The 19,468-nt window shown below is 40.6% G+C and overlaps 1 protein-coding gene across 1 annotated transcript in view; it reads right to left on the bottom strand.

Moving 5' to 3' along the window:
• The window catches only part of CNTNAP2 (contactin associated protein 2), a 1,678,538-nt gene that overhangs the window by 597,215 nt on the left and 1,061,855 nt on the right, over window positions 1–19,468 (bottom strand). The window contains exon 11 of the mRNA XM_083188543.1: window positions 2,964–3,070. Within this exon, the coding sequence (XP_083044669.1) occupies window positions 2,964–3,070 (107 nt within the window). The remainder of the gene's footprint in view (window positions 1–2,963; window positions 3,071–19,468) is intronic.

Raw genomic sequence — 19,468 nt, 5'->3', positions numbered from 1 at the left:
GGTGTACAATATACTTATATAAGGTAATAATTCCTTATATTGTACACCTGGAAGAAGGGGCAATTGTAGCCATGACACGTTGTGTTTCTTTGCACAGTAAAGTTTTCTTTTTCTACAGTCCACCGGAGTGCCTCCACTTGTCTCTGTACCCCAACGTATACTGTACCTCTAGAGGGCACCCGCGGCAGTCACCTAATATCCTAGTGCCAAGCTGACACATCCGCTATGTATATATATAATAGACACTAAACATCGGCAATCACCTTTCCTAGTTTTGGGGTGCCCTATGGCTTGTGACCACATTGTTTAAACAGAAATTTTAGGGGCTCTGCACTCACTAAATTAGTCCACTGTTGGCCGGCACTTCTCCATGGAATGTCTATATGAATTACCCGGTGCCTTTCATTCTGAACCTAATAGGTCCCTTTTTAGAGTACATTATATTGATCAGACGGCACTCTCGGATTTTAAGTGCAAAAAAAAAGCAATTTATTTCAATCCATCATGTTTTGGGCTACTGCCCGTCCTCAGGGATCAATTACATACAGACTGTAAATACAATGTATACCATATACCACAAACAAAAAACGCCCCCCCCTTCAGGAGCTGCCCACCAAGCAAACACTTACCCGCGGTTGGTAGGTTTGGTATTAGGGTTGGTATTAAGGTTAGAGTTGTGGTAAGTATTAGGGTTGAATATAGGCATCCACATTGTGAAGGTGTTGATGTTGTGTGTCAATATACATAATAAACATGTACTCTGTCAATAGAATACTTTACATAATGTAGTCAACAGTATGATTGTTGACATTTTCAATGTCTGAAAATCATACGGAATGCCCCAGATATGCATTAACATGCACTGCCTGAACATTGCCTATGTGAGATTACTTTGCTACTAATCAGTTGCCTCTTTCCTCACTAGCGTCGTTGACTTCAAAATGTTTTCCACACTGTACCACAGGTTCTCATGTGCACCCCATTCATTATAGATTTACTCTGCAAATGGGGGTGCCTTTTTTTTATTTGTATTTTTTTTTTTTTTTAAATGAAGTTGTTAGTGCATATGGAGGTTCTTTATGTATTACAAAATATGACTTCTATTGTACATGTTTTCCTTTTCTCCTTCATGTAACAAAGTGCATGAGCTGCACCACCAATCCAATGAGTGTCTTATCCCACAGATGAAACCCCCCCCCCCCCATGTATCGTGGATTTATTACAATTCCTCAGTGACCTTCAGATTTGCAATTGCTAGTAAATCAGATATTTTGTATTAATATAGCATTTGTCATTTTAATAAGGTAACAACAAGGCATTACTACCACTTATAATTAAGTATTTAATTATTGTCATCCAATCACAGTTCTCAGTAACCTTATAAGAGTCAGAGTGAGATGAAATACTCAAAGAGCACAGATGTCTGCCTCTCTTTAAAAAGGGCAAGTCCCACAATGGGACATAAAGAGCAAAATAAAACCACTATATGCCATTAATATGCATTAAAGACTGAATTGTGCACAGCTGGATAATATACATGAAACAAATGTGTTTTCATCTAGCGAAATAATCCAACACATTCTCCGTCAACCCTGTGCATCAGATTATCATGTCAGCAAGATGTTTTCTACAAGATCAGGCTTAAGGAAAGGAACAGGTTTCAGACGTAGGGGCATATTTACTAAATGCAGGTTTTTAGAAGTAGAGATGTACCACATAAGAAACCAGTCAGAATCTAGGTATTATCTTCTAGATTGAAGGTGCTAGATAAATGATAAGCAGAATCTGATTAGTTACTATGGGTAACATCTCCACCTCTTGAAACTTGCACTTTAGTAAATATATCCCATAAGCTGTGTACACACAGTGCGATTTGGTCGCTGAGTGATTTTGGTGTAAAATCACTCAGCAATCTATTGCTCAGTGTACCGTTTTCATCAGTGACCAGCGATTTTGGCTGAAGATTGCAAGCTATTCTGTCTCATTCTGTCTCTACATCATTTTGATTAGAAATCGCTGGTCGCTGGTGCACAGTGCATTGTGCACCAGCGACCAGCAATTTTTAGCCTGTGACCAGTGACCATGAAGGGCTGGCAGCGGGAGCGCGCTCCAAGCTATTTATCTCCCACAGCACATGAAATCACTGGCAATATGGTCACCATATTGCTAGCGATATGTGCTGAAATCGCCCAGTGTGTACACAGCTTTACTGTGCTGACATGCACTAATAGCCTGGGCATGCACTATTAGCCTGGGCAAATCAGGCAACTGGGCAAAACAGTGTTGCACTGCAGGTGGGGCAGATATAACCTGCACAGAGATTTACATGTGGCTCGGTGTGTGTGGTGATCTAACTCTCTCTGCATATGCTACATCCCCCCACAGTGCACATGGTTTTGTCCATTAGAGAGAGAATTTGCTTTTGGGAGTGAACCAGAATCAGGCCCTAAAATAACACAATTTATTATATGCAGTGGAGGCTGCAGAGGAGGTGTTGCAGCACAGTTTAAAATTCAAATAGTGGAGCAGCTCCAACTGACAGTAAATCAGTTTGGAATTGCAGTTGGTGGCAGCTGCTTTGTCTCCCCTATCTGAACTGTGCTGCAGCTCCACCATATAACCAGCCTCTCATCGGCAAAGAAAGTGAACATTTATATACTGTAACAATAAAAAATGTAAAGGATAATTCTAATTTTCTGGATTTTATTAGCATCTATATTCTTTGTCCTGTGTTTATTTTTATATTCAAATACATGCTAGATATAGCATTAAACTATTCTAAAGGCCCTATATCTGTCCCATCACTCCCTATGTCATGCTGGGTGCACATCGTCTAATGCGCACCCAGCTTAAAACATACATGACTTAATAAATAATCATTGATTAATATCCTTTTTCACCAAGGTAAATGGCAGATGTCACTATGAACTAATATACTTTTATAGCATAAGTTTTATACTTACAAGTGTGACAAGTGGCACCAGTGTACCCAGTTCCCTCACAGCTGCATGTGATGGTGTCCCACGTTTGGGTACATTTTCCGCCATGTTCACAATTACTGGGGACGCATCTGTCAAAAGATGTAAATAAAATAACACAAATTAGTTTTTGGAGTGACCAAATTCCAAGCTGTCTATGCAGTGTATCAGAGCAAATAGCACTGACAGATTTTATACACAGTAGTAATTAATCCTCATTAGCACAATCAGATCATAATGAATTGTGATGAAATACGCCAGTTGCACAAAGGTGGCACATGGCAAGACTAATAACAGACATTTTCATGCTAGAAGCACATCAGGGCACTGGCTGACGGGCTAAATTAGCTTCTCCAAACTCCATAACTTGCAGAAACATGAGTAAGGACATTACAAAGGAACAAGAAGAGACTTGATAGTGAACCTTTACTGCTCAATGGTTGGGCCCTGAACTTGTAAGACATCATGCAAGTGTAACCACATACTGAGAGATGGCAATGATTTTCGGAGGCTACTTCTCATCAGTAAAAGGGTAATGAGGTGGATGGGAGCCTGCTGGCTCTAACAAAAAATAATCAGCCTCTACAGCAAAGCATGGGCATTCAACTATGGTAAAAAGGCATTAAACAGCAAATCTTGTAACAGAACTTGGAATGATTCAAACTCTGATACTTTGTATGTTTCCCAGCTCGGTTATGCCAGCCGTAGGCACGGTCTTCTCATAGAGGATTAAAGAATGAAAAGAACTAAAGCTATAAAGCATACAGAAAATACATGTAAATCAAGACAGTTCCATTAAAATACTGTGTACTATTTTCAAAGGCTTATTAGCCAATGTTCCATACATTGCATTATTTATTTCACTATATTTTTATCAGCACAGAAATCAGCAAAATGTTGTGTGGACAATAATTTAAATCACTAGCTCCACAGGTTACATTTATTTATTGTGCCCCACACATACTATATATATAACTCACATTGCCCCTTATAAAATAAGTGATTTACTTTGTTGGACTTAGTATAACGTTTGTATTAATGGCCATAGTGCAGGCCTCTTGCCACATATAAACATATATGCAGTGGTGCAGACAGGTTTGACAGGCCCGGTGAGAGCAAGGGGGTGTGGCTACTAGGCAGGGGCATGGGCTCCAGGTGGCCATGTCCCCATGGGAAAAAAAATAATAAGCACGAGGGAGAGAGATGACAGGCTGCTGATGCAGCTGTCTCCCTCCCCAGCTCAGCACATGGCACTGAGCAGTGTCTGCTGAGCTGGGGAGAGAGGCTGAGCTGCGGCTACAGTCTGTCATCTCTCTCCACTGCCCGGATCTTTGGAAAGGGGGAGGGGAGCAGGGCCTCCAGCAGACCCGGGCCCGGGTAAAAAGTACCCGCAAACCCCTCTGTTGACACCCCTGTATATATGTGATAATGGGCCAACGTATTAAGCCTTAACAAGTGCTAAAGTGGAGGGGGATAAAGAGTGATAAAGGACTAGCCAATCAGCTCCTGTCATTTTTCAAATCCAGCCTGTAACATGGTAGTTAGGAGTGGATTGACTGGTACATTATGGTGTGAACGATGATGCGTCTAAAGATACAGTAATCAGTACTTCCGCATCTATAGATGCTGACAGTGGGCATCTTAGTACTTGTACATTCGGGCACATGGATGTACGCACGGGAAAGGCAATGTAGTGGCATTTGCATTTAGTCACAGACATGCAAAAGCTAAAGGACACGGTGCATCCAACTCAGAAACAGCCCCTAAAAGTGCACAAGAAGGTTTTCAACATCCTGCTTATGTAGGTGGGGTAATTTTTTTTGTAATAATCCACAATTTATGGAGATAAACATGGACATACAGTACATTCATTTCTAGAGATTAAAAAAGAAAGTGCAGACAAAAGGGGTATCAAATTAGCTTCGATGTTTACCCCATAAGTAATTGCTTGGAAAAATCTCAATGGCGCAAGAAAGGCTATTTAATTTACGCAGCCATTTTTATTTGTCATTAAATAGTGATTTAAGTGTGGAAACAGACTGATTCAGGGTAAGCTGCGGAATCAATGTTTTTATTTTTCCTGCGGGCTTCAACTGTGATTTTCAGTCTGACTGTGGCCACCCATACACCAGGTATTCCCTGTTAACTGAATACCTCTAGCACGGCAATCTGTGATAATTGAATACCTCCCATACTGTATTTACATTTATCTTTATGCAGTGCTGTATTCCCTAGCGTGCATGTAACTTTATTATTTTCCTGTGTGATCCAAAGGCAATAAACCACAAAAATATAGCCCCCAAAGTTTGTTTTATAATCCTGTGGAAATGAGGGGCACAGTCTAATTTTATTCTAATTTCATATAAGTAAATACAGTACACACTCTTTAAAATAATATACACCCTTCTACAGTATTTTTGGATATAAGTTAGATTGTACGCTCCTGATTTTTATTATAGTTTAAAGAGCAGATTTTTATAACTTGATAAAATAGGTAATGGGAAATACAGAGCAGAAGCAGCCAGTATATATAGTCATTGCAGTTGAGCTAGAACAATTCTTTAGTAACCTCTAAGGCTATAGTACTATTGTTCATAATGCCCCCCAAAAGTGCTGCTACTGTAAATAGGCATTAGCACAATTGTTGTACTGTAATTACATTACCTCACCACGTCATCAAACCAAATCTTATAGATTGTTAAACACTAAAGTAGTATTAAAATCCAGCCAATGGGCCTAATTTAGGGATGAACATCGCATTGCAATGTTTCCCAACCATCAATGTTTTTGAACCGATGGTAGTGATTTTACCATTTGATGGTTGTATTCCGATGTTTGCCATGATCAACTGGTAAACATTCAATGGTGTTGCGATGGTTATACTAGGTCCTGCCCCCTTGTCCCCCTAGTCCCATCTGAAGGTGGCCATGCTTAGAGGTTTTTCGCATGTGCAAAATCATATAAATAGTGTTTTATTGAATTATTTTGATGCAATGGTCAGTTAGCATCACATTGATAAATTTGATGGCAGAAAACCAGCCATCATTTGATGATGGGGTTCCGATGTCCATCCCTAGCCTAATTCAGATCTCAAAATGGGCAAAACCATGTGCAGGTGGGGCAAATGTAACGTGCAGAGAAAGTTATATTTTGGTGAGTTATTTTGTTTCTGTGCAGGGTAAATACTGGCTGCTTTATTCTTATACTGCAATTTACATTTCAGTTTGAACACATCCCCACCCACATCTAACTCCATTTTAAGATTAAATTTGCCCTGCAATCAGGTCTGAATTAGGCTCTATATTGGATCATACACTGTGAAATAACACACGATAAGGGAATATATGTGTCTGGTATGACATGTTGACAATCATTAATTCAGCAGTCTAATGCTAATTGTATCTTAACCCTTATGTTAGCCTAACCCTGGTCTTAATTGCAGCCTAACGCTAATGATAATTGTAGACTAAACCTAACTTTAAGAATATCCCTAATTTCATATCCTGACTGCCGACATTCTTACTACATCCTGAATTTAGAAATGGTAAAACAAAAAGCCTGTTTATCTGTGTACAATTTTATGTTGCCCGAGTATTTGTTTAGAAGCCTACACTATACACATACTTGGCTGATTGGTTGGAATGGGATTTGGGGCTTTTTCTTTAATGAGCACAACCACTGTGCGCTTCCCTAGAATATAGTTATATATAAGCAACTCTGCAAAAGTCAGAACTGCGTGCACAGTCCAGGAGACAAGTTGCCATGTCTAACATTAAACACCAACTAGTCTGAAAATTAAAATAAACCAATAATAATACATTTTATATAAAGAATATAATTATTTATTGTATAACTGGGTATTGCATTGCATATTTGGCTCTGATATGGGTGCATGATATTTTTGTGTATTTGTGCTAAGATGATACTGAAGTAAAACAGTTGCCTGGATTATTCTGGGATAATTAGCTCTGCCGAGAGACGCAAAGCAAAAAGCTAAACCAGCACCAGCACAAGCGGAGAGATGTCTGATTCTACAGCTCCGCCTCTGGGAAAGAAAGATTTTGAAAACAATTTTGATCAGTTCTTGTATACTTATTCTCTGTGGTCTTATTATTTCCTGCATCAATATGAAAACCCCTATTTACCTGCTGTGGGCCACAAAATATTGATGGTTCTACACTAGTTTTATACTTCCTGACCTTTTACTTCCTTTGAAAATTGTAAACCAAAGAAATAAATGTAATGGAACAAAGCACTCTTGTTGACACAGTAGTTTACCACTATACTGTCTAAAACATCTAATTACAACTACCTTATTTTATTAATTTTGCTGTTCTATGCTTGATGCCTTGTTTTCATTTTTAACACAGATTTAAATATTACAGGTAAAGGATAAAGAAGTCGCTCAATGGTTCTTAGCCGAACAATTTATGCATCACTGGTCTTCACCATATCTCTATTCAATCCAGGATCCCGACTATCAGAATGTTCTGGCGGTTGGAATCTCGGCCATTTTCATTCCGTTCAACTGTAATTTGACAGCTGGAATTCAATGTTCCAGCTGTCGAGTGTAGGAAACTCCACGGAGCGACATAAATGGCATTGATTATCAAAAAAACGGCCCTTATTCCGCATCCGTTTCTGACAAAACAGATCTGACTTCCTTTTAAGAAGTCGGACCTGTTTGGTCGGAAACGGACTTCAATGTTGTTGTTAACGGCATCATTAGTTGAGGGCCAAGATAAAATAGACACTATGGGGGGTATTCAATCCCTGCTATCAGAAATAGTGGCAGTGATTGAATACCCCCCATATTGTCTATCGTACCAACAAACCTCTGCAGCTTGCACATAGGCTGGCATAAACTCAGAAGTCCTCCAAACACAAAAATAGCTCATATCGGAAGATTTGATTGTAGTACAAATTTGATCTCAAAATGGGCAAAACCATGTGCACTGCAGGTGGGGCAGATGTAACATGTGCAGAGAGAGTTAGATATGTGTGAGTTATTTTGTTTCTGTGCAGGGTAAATACTGGCTGCATTATTTTTACACTGCAATTTAGATTTCAGTTTTAACACACCACACCCAAATTTAACTCTCTCTGCACGTTTCATCTGCCCTACCTGCAGTGCACATGGTTTTGCCCATTTTGAGAACAAATAATCTTGCTATACCAGGGATGCCCAGTGATTTGGCTTATAGTGATGTGCACCTGATCTTGGATGGTCATGTTTGCAAACATGTTTATCTTATGCATAAATTATTTTAAAACATATAGACAAAAGGTAGATATGATTGCCCCAAATTTAGATTTGTACTGTGGCAAACATAAGCTCAACAAATATGATGTTTTTTTTTTAAGCTAGTACTTGCATAGAACACATGGTGGAATATAATGGTAAAACAAAACACACACTTCAGATATAGGGGCAGATTTATGATGCATGGAGAAGTGATGAAGTGGCTGGTTAGAACACAGCAGCCAATCAGCTCCTAACTGCCATTTTAACCCAGCCTGTAACTTGACAGTTAGAATCTGATTGGCCTGTGATAAATTAACAACCACTTTATCACTTAGTACATTGGTGGATCTTGATCCAAATCTTGAATCACAAGGGGCAACAAGTTCTGGATGACAGCTCAATGTACTGCCAACACTTGTGAACACAGTTTGACGAATTTTATGTGACACTCAAATTCACTTCATCCAAGTCAGGCTCGGTGTATAAACTCTAATACTTGCATAATAATAACTATAATGCAGTATCTGTCATTTTTACTGAACTGACTTCCTGCCAAGAATTAATTTGCATATTTCAGATTATGATACTGGAAATGAATGTACTGTTTTTGTTCATAAATTTTTTACAATTATAAATGTTACAAGGGGGGAACAGTGTATTCCGGTTGAAATTAATTTCCACCAGAGTACACAAAACCCGGCGCTCAATCTATAGTAAATATAGTCAACAGAGAGTGCTCTAAAATAATAGAATATGATTTCCTTTACTCATCAATACTTAGAGAACTCTCAACAGCAACACCCATACCAAATCTCAGAAAAAACTTTCCCTCTTCACATCTCAGATCTACCATTGACCCGTATCTTGCCTTCTTGGGACTACCTCTCACTCCCACCAGAAATACTTCTCCCACGCTGCTACCCACCTATGGAATCTCTACACACCCATTCAGATAATCCCATGACCTTCAAGTCTATAAATGTTATATTTAAACCCATATATTTATTAATACTTACCTAATCTCCCTTAGATTGAGATGTTTAGGTTTGGTGATTGCAAGGAGAATGTCTGGTGGCAGAATGTACAGTATCTACAGTAAAGAATGGAGATAGTGGGGCTGTTTCAGTTGGTTTTACAGAAAATTTGAAAACAACTGAAATATGTTGACATGCCTAAGGTCTGCATGGATGGAAGGTCAAACCAAGTATTAGGTCAACAGTGGCTAGGTCGACAATCAAATGGTCGACATGGGTTTTTCACTTTATTTTGAGCCAACATGTTCCAACCGGCGGTATTTCATGCCCTACCATCCACTAGGGCATGGAGGGAGAACAGAATGGTGTGCTGAGTTTAGGGAGGAACCATGTCCGAAGCATAATGAGTTCAGTGAGTAATGTGAGGTGACGCGGTACATTTAGACTGTGTCGACATTCAGGACAAAGAAAAAGTGAAAAACACATGCCAACCTTTTGACTGTCGACCTAGCCAATGTTGACCTAATTCTTATATCGACCTCCCACCCATGTTGACCGTAGGCATGTTGATGTTGACCTAAGCCATGTCGACCTTAAGTGGTCAACCCAATGCATGTCAACCTTAAGTTGGTAGACCTAATGACCCATACCCCCCTGAGAACTTCTTGGATGAATTGGAGCAATGGCTGCATTCTTGGTCGAGTCAAGATTCTTTAATGTCATAGTCACTGTACTGAGGTAATTCTGATTCACCCGCAAAGCTGCAAAATTTGCAACTTTGTGGGTCATCTAAATGTCGCCCGCATGAATGCTTGTCCCCCTCATATGCCGATTTCCCCGAACGCATGCAAATGGATGTTTTGCATCATTCAATGGTCACCGATCATCAAATGATTTTGAAAGCGCTCGCAGCTCTAGGTCAGCCTTTGCTGACCATAGATCTGCAGCGTCCTTGTACAGGAAGAGGGAAGGCAGCTGACATCCGCTGACTTCAGCTGCCTGCCCCCCGCACCCACGTCATGGCCCCATTAGCATAAGAACGCCCAGCATTTTCATGGGGATGATCATGAAACGCTGCCCCTCCCATGGGCGTTACCCCTCCCCACCCACACTGCTATGTGCAAACGGGCTGGGAATAATCAATTTGCCATGCCCACTCGCAAACAGAGCTACATGTGTATGTGCATATGCAGTCCAAACAACATTGCTGTGCAAATGCAGGAGAGCCAATGAACTAGAATCAGGCCCTAAATGCAGAATGGCAAACCATCTTGACTTGCTGTTGTCCATGAATTTGTGAACAGTTTTCCAAGAAGTGGATCTGCAGTAATCACTACACGTGGTGGACCTACAAAGAACTGACATCAATAAAATGTCATTGTTCTACAGTATTTGCTGTCATAGTCCAATCCAGCCTACAGAGTGTACTACTTTTAATAACACTGTACACTCTCATAATTATACAACTTTCTACTGTAAGCCACAATTACTCCTTTTGTTTCAGCTGTGTATTTTTTAATTAGAATGCTCTCTCTCTCTCTCTCTTTCTTTCTCTCTCTCTCTCTCTTTCTCATAGAAGGGTCCATTCTACTAATGTCTTTTTTTGTCTTCCTTGTATGGATGTCCAGTGCTGTGCCTTCATATAGAGCAGGCATGGCCAAACTATGGCCCTCCAGCTGTTGTGAACCTACACATCCCATTATGACTTGCCATCAATATACCATTCCACTGTGGCAAGGCTGGAGGGCCATATTTGGCCATGCCTGATAGAGAGGATACACACAGTGAGATTTCCAATATTTTTTTTATTTGATTTTGCTTACTGTATGTATACTGTATATTTAGAAGCGACCCATTGGGAGGTATTAATAGTGCAGAAGGCCAATTTATAAATGATTGATACAGCTCTGATCATTTACAATGGCGTAGTAAGAAAAATAAACTTTAGGAAACAAAATACATGTGATATAACATTTAACGTTTACTGTACATGAAGCAGGTTTACGGAAACTGCAGATAATATGTAATAGTTCCCAGCTATGTTTATATAGTCTACCCAACATTTACTCATACCCCTTTCACACCAGTTACCCGGCAATTTTGAGTGCCGGCTCATTTTTTTTTTTGCAACATTTTTTATTGAGACATTGCATATACACATTATTTGAGCATATGATTTGTTGTATATAGCATGAGATTCAATAAACATATCATGACAGATTACAATTGTATGAAAACGAAGAAGAAAAAGGGTGTTGCTGAGGTTGATGCACACCTTGGTATATAATAAGTATCACTTGGTTTTTATTAGTATTTTTCTTTAAAATGACCCTTGCGTTTTTCTTTTATTACATGAAACGGGGCCATGATGCGGTAGACACGGCAAAATGAAGAGGTTAAAAATTACATACAATGACTGACAACATACATGGTGTGTAAGGGGTTAGTTTAGAAAAAATGATGTGCTCAAAATAGTTTGGTAAAATGTAGAACCCTGCCCTGCCGGATAATAGTTGGTTATGAAAGAAAACCTATTTTTATATTTAATTGCTAGATTGCTTGTTTCTTTGGCTCTGTTTATTAGCACAGAGCTCTGGTTGCTCTCTATGGGGGATGTGGGAGGTTGATTCTGTTCATATAACATAAACTTGTTACAACAATTGCCTTCCCACTATCTTTCTGACCCGGAACTTTGCTGCAATAGACCCCCTATTGTAAGCTGATTTTATTCACTGGTATCCCACAAATTATAATTCCGATACAGTGCAGTCAGGTGGTGATATGCCAATTGTATGGAAATATATATGTAAAGAATATCCTAGGTATTTAGATATTACATGTGGCTTCACACTGTATCTCTGTCTAGTGATTCACTTTAATTGGTAAATTGTAGCAATATACAGTAGCAATAAAACAATCTACTACATTCAGGTTATACTGTCTTTCTGCTCTTGTTAAAGCTACTCCTCTCTATACAATGTTGCTGTTTGAGTGATGCCTTAATGCCAGATTACAATTGCCCAGTGCGTTATATCCAACCGTCATACAATTTGTGAAGATAACATCAATGAAGTGTCTATAAACGATGCATTTAGATATTTCGTCGAGAGGGACAGGAGGGTCCTGAGCAGCCATTCTAGTGAGGTACCATATGGTCGTCTTTAAGCTAGCATGTATCATTTTCCTTGTATTAAGAGGAAGAGTAGGTATATAGGAATCCCATAAAACAAAACAAAAATTCTACATATTTATTTCTATCAGAGTGCCGGCTCATTTTGCTGGGTGAAGCCTGGCCCTAATTCATACCAGAAGCAAATTCATGGGTTAAAGCTTTTCAACCCAGGAATTTGCTGGAAAAAAAACACGTTTTTTTTTTCTATGGATTGAAAGGGTCAACACGGGTCTTGAATCCCAGCACTCCGACCCTGGTCATGAGCAGGGTCGAGGTGCCTGGATTGAAGAACTGTGTTGGCCCTTTCAGGCAAGAAAAACCCTCCTCAGTGTGTATCTTTGCACATCGGATTACCTTTTTTAGTCTCCTTCTGTCTAACAAGCTACTGTACATCTCTTTGGCCAGTATTCACTGCTCCCGATTCACAGTTTTTTTCGGTGAACCGGGCTGTTTTCACTCCTTGCAGTGAATCTTTTTCACTGAAAGTCTGATGTACCCTATTCAGTGTTCACTGTTCGCCAAAAGCGAACAGTGAATGCCGGCCAGTTCTCCGTTTCATGCTCGCTGCAATTCGCTGGTGTATTTCAATGAGGTTTTCACTGGGACTCGCCGAGAGTGTATTCAATGCTAGGATGGAGAATTGCTTTCTCTCTGATTTTTGCAATGATTCACTGTTTTGCATTCGACATCTTTTTTAGATGAACTGGAAAGTGATCTTTTAAAATAAAGGTGTTTTTTTTTTTTGGTGTCAAAAAATCTGAATTTTTTTTCTGTGAAGGGGCATGCTATTTTTATTCATACTCTTGAACCATATTAATATATATATATTTAATTTTCTTATTTTACATTTTTCTTATTATTTTTTTTTTACACATTCGCCAGCAGGGGGCCGGGAACCGCTCATTAAATATTCATATATTCACTTCACACTGGTCCCGGCTTATTATGAGCAGGACCAGTGAAGCGGCTCTCTACCCCTGTCCCCTGCCAGCTCTCCCGGGGGGGGGGGCAGCTTCTGCTGCCTGTGTCTCCGGGAGCCCTCCTTCTCCCCCACAATTTCTGGGGTAGGCAGGGAGGCTAACATCTCCCTGCCTGCCGCCATCCCCCAGTTCCCTTATATTTCGCCTTCAGGGGCAGCGAGCCCCTGTGGCATTGAATAGGGTGACAGGGAGGGCTGCAGCCCTCCGGAATCCTGCCAATGTGCAGTGAAACCTAAACAGGATTCGCTGCACATGGAGAAAAAACGCATTGAATACTCCCCTATGTCTTCATTGTTTTGTGTCTGCTTACAGTATACTGTATTTCCTAAAAGCCATTTTTTTGATTTTACAATACTTGCTACTTCTTTAGTAACCACACTGGCTTCTTTTTTCTTGTGCTTTTCCTAACCCTTTTGACAGAAAGTTCTGTTGCTTTTAGATCTCCGCTCCCACCATGGAGCTCAGGGGTTCTCTTGGATATTCTCAAAGTGCAGTTGAATATCGAGCATGTGTGACATTTTCAGGGGAATGAATGGGAGATTAAATAAGAAGCCACAAAAATTACCATTGCAGTTTAGCATTGTTCCTCTATGCTTTTTTCTACAGCATTTGAAAGTAAAGAACTGGTATGTATATCATTCTAGATGGTTCTGCAGCTGACAGCATTAAATCTATCAACATGGACATCTGCATGGGGGTTCCTGGGGGTGTCAACGCACCTCCTAATGACCAGCACACCCACACCCCCTGCTACAGCCACCTTCACGGTGGCGTAACTATAGCACCGCAGCCCCGGCGATGGCGGGGAGATGCTAAGTGTGGGCGCCTGGGGGACTGTGGGTGCTATTGTTACGCCCCCAGCTCCCCCCTCCTTGTGGGTGCAGAGGGGTGCTGGCAGGGGGGTCCGTGCTGTGCGGGTGTACCTGCGGCGCTGTCTAGAAGCCGCGGTGAGAGGGTTCCCTGCAGCGCTGTGAAGTGAGTTGGTGCCAGGTCCCTGCAGTGTCTTGGAAATAACCGGGCGGCGGCACGGGAAGTGCTTCTGATTTTGAAAACACTGGCCGCACGCTGATTGGCTGAGTTTCGGCCGATCAGCATGCAATTCTACCGTTTTGTTTTGTGCATGTACACCAGACACAAACCATACACACATTTGTAAACACATTATCTTGAATGAAAACCCAGCATGCCTTGCAAAAACAGATTTGGCCCATTTCAGTCTATTGTAATATCCTTTAAAATACATGCAGATAAAATCAACACAGTTATTATAATCTCTGTTGGGAGTCTATTGCACATATGCTGGTCTCAGGGAACATGGCATGTGCCAAGATCACAGTGATTCCTACACTGCGCACACATAAATTCAGGAAAATGGCTGCTGCACTAATTTCCTGGTGATTTCTGCAGCATTAATGCCATATGCCAGAGAGGTAAGTATAATATATAGATGCAGAATATAGGGTGCAGGCTCCACTACAGCCATTATAACTATGTCTATGTCAAATCAATAGCTATTTTAGAATATTCAGCATCAACATATATTCTATCCAACATAAAAGCTTAAAAGCTATGCATTTTTAAAATATAATTTTGAGACTATTAGAAAACATTCCAATCAGTAGTAAAGGTATGTGGTAAAAAATGCCCAGCATCTTATTAAGCCTGAAACAGTTAGATCCTTTTCTAGCTGTGTATTGAATCTCCTTATACTGTACGTGAAGTAGAGACTGAAGTTAAAACATCATGAATATAAATCTGAATTCTTACAAAAACTACATTTGTACGAGACATGCTTTCTATCCTGTCTCAGAAAACATTTATTCAGAAATATTTTACCACAAAGTTATTTTTCAACACCAAAAACAAGTGATTGTTATTTATAAAAAAAAAATCTCAGTATGAAAATATTCAGCAACGTTTAGTTATTGAACCCTCGGAATGATATTAAAACCAGTGAAAATAAACTGATGACAGACCTTTATTTGTGTCATTTGTTTGTCGCATTGACATTGTAAACTGAATATATTTGAAGAAAGGAATGACCCAATTTTGAGCAATTAATCTATCAACATGAAAATTCCATTCCTTGGCATTCTGGATACTGGCTCAGCAATGCTATTTTGTCTCTCTGAGTGTTTAGCAGGATTTAATTGAAGCTATTTTACAGTATAAAGACTGAACTTCCTTCGTAACCTAAAAAATTGGTTCGTTGTGGCAGTCCCTAAAACTTATCTGTATAAACACTAAACTGAGCTAAAAAAGAAATAATTTTTAATTGACTGTTTTGGCCGTTATGTAGGAATAGTGAGAATTCAAATGTTAAGTTTACCTACTAACATACATCTCTTCACTTATCTCAAAATATCTTCCAACCCAACCTCTTTACAAGATCTACAGTACGTCTCTCATCCACACTCATTATTTGCTTCCATTCCCGATTGCAGGACTTTCTTCGGGCTGCACCTACTCTGTGAGATGCTCTCCCACACACAATAAGACTCTCCTCCAGTCTCCAAACATACAAGCATTCCCTGAAAACTCACCTCTTCAGGCAAGCTTATCAAATTCTAGAACCAGCCACTTAACCTTCATATACCGTTCCTATCTAATCACATCCCCACTGTACAGTCCACATACTGTATATCCACTCTTTTTCTTTTTCACATTATCTCTCCTCCTCACCCCTGGCCAAACTACTGGGTTACCATATCATACAGCACACCAGGAACCTTTGCATTCTGAATATCTATCCTTGTGTATCAATGCGTATTTCCATATAGATTGTAAGTTTGCGAGCAGGGCCCTCCTACCTTTGACCTGCTGTAAATACCCAGTTAGTTTTATAACTGTCTCCTATTGTAAAGCGCAACGGAATATGATGCACTATATAAGAAACTGGTTATGGATAAGTCAAATAAATATCTTTTAAAATGGATGTGTGCCACAAACCAATGTCTTCTGGCCCCTTCTTTTTCTAGAAAATATACTTTGGATTACTGCGAAAAATCCTGGGTTCTTGATTTCTGTTTTAATAATGAGAGCAATTTTTATCAGAACCCTAGTAAAAATGTATTGTATTCAACAGTCATATGTAAATTGAAAATTTTTGTACATTTAGGCTATGCACTAAATAGCCACAAAATGAGTTACACTAACAGAGAATCACGATAAGTACAGTGCATGGAGCTGTTAAGATAATATCATCAAATATTATCTTTAACTCTAGAGAAGGGTAATAGCCCCTTATAAAGTGATTCAACTTATCAGAGCCAGCCCTTAGAACAACTTACTTCTTCCATGCTTAACAGCACTCATTGCGTTTGCTATTCAAAGACATGAATGACTTTAACCTCAGGCATCAGGCATAAGGTTAAATGTTTGCTCATTGATGGCTGCCCCCCCCCCCCCATAAATCTTAATTTGGTACTGCTTCCTTGAATTATTAGGGGAAAAGTATTGTATATCAGTGGCGTAGCTTGGTATGGCGTAGTGGCGTAGCTTGGCCTCCCCGCCTGCCTCCCCCCTGGCCGCCGGTGCTCCCCCCCCCCCATCGCTGCAGGCTTACCTGTCTGCGCGTCCCGGCTCCCCTCCTGGCTTCAATTAATAATTCTATGCAGACGGACCACGATAAAATGTCCGCCCCCATACCGCAGACAGTTTCAGAGAACTGCCTGCTTTATGGGGCGGCCATTTTATCGTGGTCCGTCTCCATAGAACTGGTTGAAGCCAGAAGGGGAGCCGGGACGCGCAGACAGGTAAGCCTGCGGGGGATGGGGGGCGGGGGCATTACTATAGCACCGCAGCCCCCCGGCGCTCCCACATGCACAGCGCCCCCCCGCGACCGCGGGGCTGCGGTGCTATAGTTACGCCACTGTTGTATATGCTGCCTGTGATTGTGAATCCAAGCATCAACACTGTATTTGCTACATTTACCTCATTCCTGACATTTGCAAATGAGCAGAGCCACCATCAGAGGGTACAGAATAAGCCTGTGAGGTCCCAGGCTGTCAAGGGGCCCAGCACTGTTGATCATGTTCAACACTTGACTGAAAGGTTTCTCCTTCACTCACCACTTGGTGATCATTTGTACCCAAAGTGTATCTCCAATTTTCAAACTACAGTATTTACATAGACCTTATGAATAGATAAGACACACAAGAAGGTGGACATTTATAAAATGGACTTGGAACTGTTCAAGATTGTAAAATCTGCCCTTTGCTGATAGACCCAGGGCTGTTAAGAGAATGATGTGGCTGGGGCCATTACACAGGGCAGCCATGCTCACCAACTGTTCCAGCCCACCCAGCTCCTCTGCTCCCGCACTATTGTGTGAGGAGAGACTACAACCTATAAATCCACACTGAACATCCTCAATAGTTTCTCCATGACAGTAGAACCTGGGGTACGACTTTATGATGGTATGAGCTCAGTGGGCCTTGGAATGAGGTGGTGGCTGTATAGTCCCATATCCTTACATACTGAATGCTATTCAATCTCCATTATATATGTAACTATCTGTGTCAGTATGATAGGGGGGCCCTGTATGTTTCATTTGCACTGTCAATACTGTATGTACAGAAATGCACAGGCATTTCATTATTATATAAAGTGACACAGCTATTAAAATGCTGCAGGTGATAGTCGGCTTATTATTCAATTCTTGTGCATTGGCAACATACACTTAGCACTTACATACGGCCTTCAGTCAGTTATGCAGCAAGGAAAGAAGATACATCTGGGAGAAATGTGTCACTGGTTTAAAAATACCCTCATGTGACCGGCAGGGGCGGATTTAGGGAGGAGGGCGCCCCTAGGCACAACAATAATGTTTACTAAGTAGGACAGTTTATAGGGGCAGTATCTGCATGTCCTATCCATTTACACTGTATTTAAGATGGAATATAGTACAGTACAGTGGATATTTTGCAGTTATTGGTACATTTTAGGCTGACAGTACTATCACAGGCATCCAAGTGCCGCCCCCAAACATGTGCCGCCCCTAGGCCGGTGCCTCATGTGCCTAATGGGAAATTCGGCTCTGGTGACCGGTCATAAACGTAATAATGAAATTCCGCATACTACCAAAAAAAAACAAAAAAACACTGCGTGCCAGGGAAAGAGAAATATATGAACAATACAGAAAACTGAATCTTGATGAGAATGATGCAGAACTTTTATGAAGATGAAGAGCCAATGAAATATGAAACTTACTGACACAAAATAGGATCTACCCGAATTATACGTTAGTACTCCTCTTAATTATGGCCGCTGCATAAGCTTGAGCATTGGGCAGAATTAGAAAAAGTTTATCCCTCAAATGAGTTTCTGTGTTCTAGTGTAAAGTAAGAACATCTATTTAATGTTACCAATGGAAACTGATATCAGAAAAGTACAGTTGGTTATCGCCTGAAAATATCTAAAATAAATCAACAACTCCAATTTTGGTACTTGTGTAGTTTCACGGCGCCTGCTCCTACCGGGTCCGTGTCCGCTCGCCAATGCTTCGGGCTCGGTGACTCGCTGCGCTTGCCGCACTTTCTAAAATCAACACCACGCCGATGTGGATAGTGGGGGTATGAACTATCCACGTCGGCATGGAGTCGATTTTATAAAGTGTGGCGAGCGCAAAGAGAAGCGGACCAGGTAGGAGCGGCCGGCCATCTGTCACCATGAAAATAAACAAGTAACCAAATTTAATTGACATTCTTCTTAAATACACACACACATTTTGCAGACTCAATAAGTGCAATAAAAAACATTTATTACCTAAGTGTGAATATTCATCCATATGCCCTTTTGTATGTAGTTATGTGACTGCACCACCATTATCTAACTGCTTGGTTCCACTAGCACTATCCATTACACATCTATGTATGCATAACTTGGCATAGCCCACGATTCAATCTACAAGCCTGCAGCTTGGGCTACAGGACTGCAGTCCCCCAGTAAAATCTGCCACCCCTCTCAATGTCAGTGAAATACAGGGCCAGATGCACTAAGCTTCAAAAGTGATTCAATGGAGAGTGATAAACAACTAGCCAATCAGCTCCTGCCTGACATTTTACAAGCACATTCTGTGACATGACAGGTAGGAGCGGATTGGCTGGTTGTTTATCACT

This window comes from Crinia signifera, chromosome 5 (assembly GCF_055691185.1).
Source record: "Crinia signifera chromosome 5, ASM5569118v1, whole genome shotgun sequence".
In the NCBI taxonomy this organism is placed as follows: Eukaryota; Metazoa; Chordata; class Amphibia; order Anura; family Myobatrachidae; genus Crinia; species Crinia signifera.
Note: the sequence above shows the minus strand (reverse complement) of the source record. Positions and strands in the feature narration are given on the sequence as shown.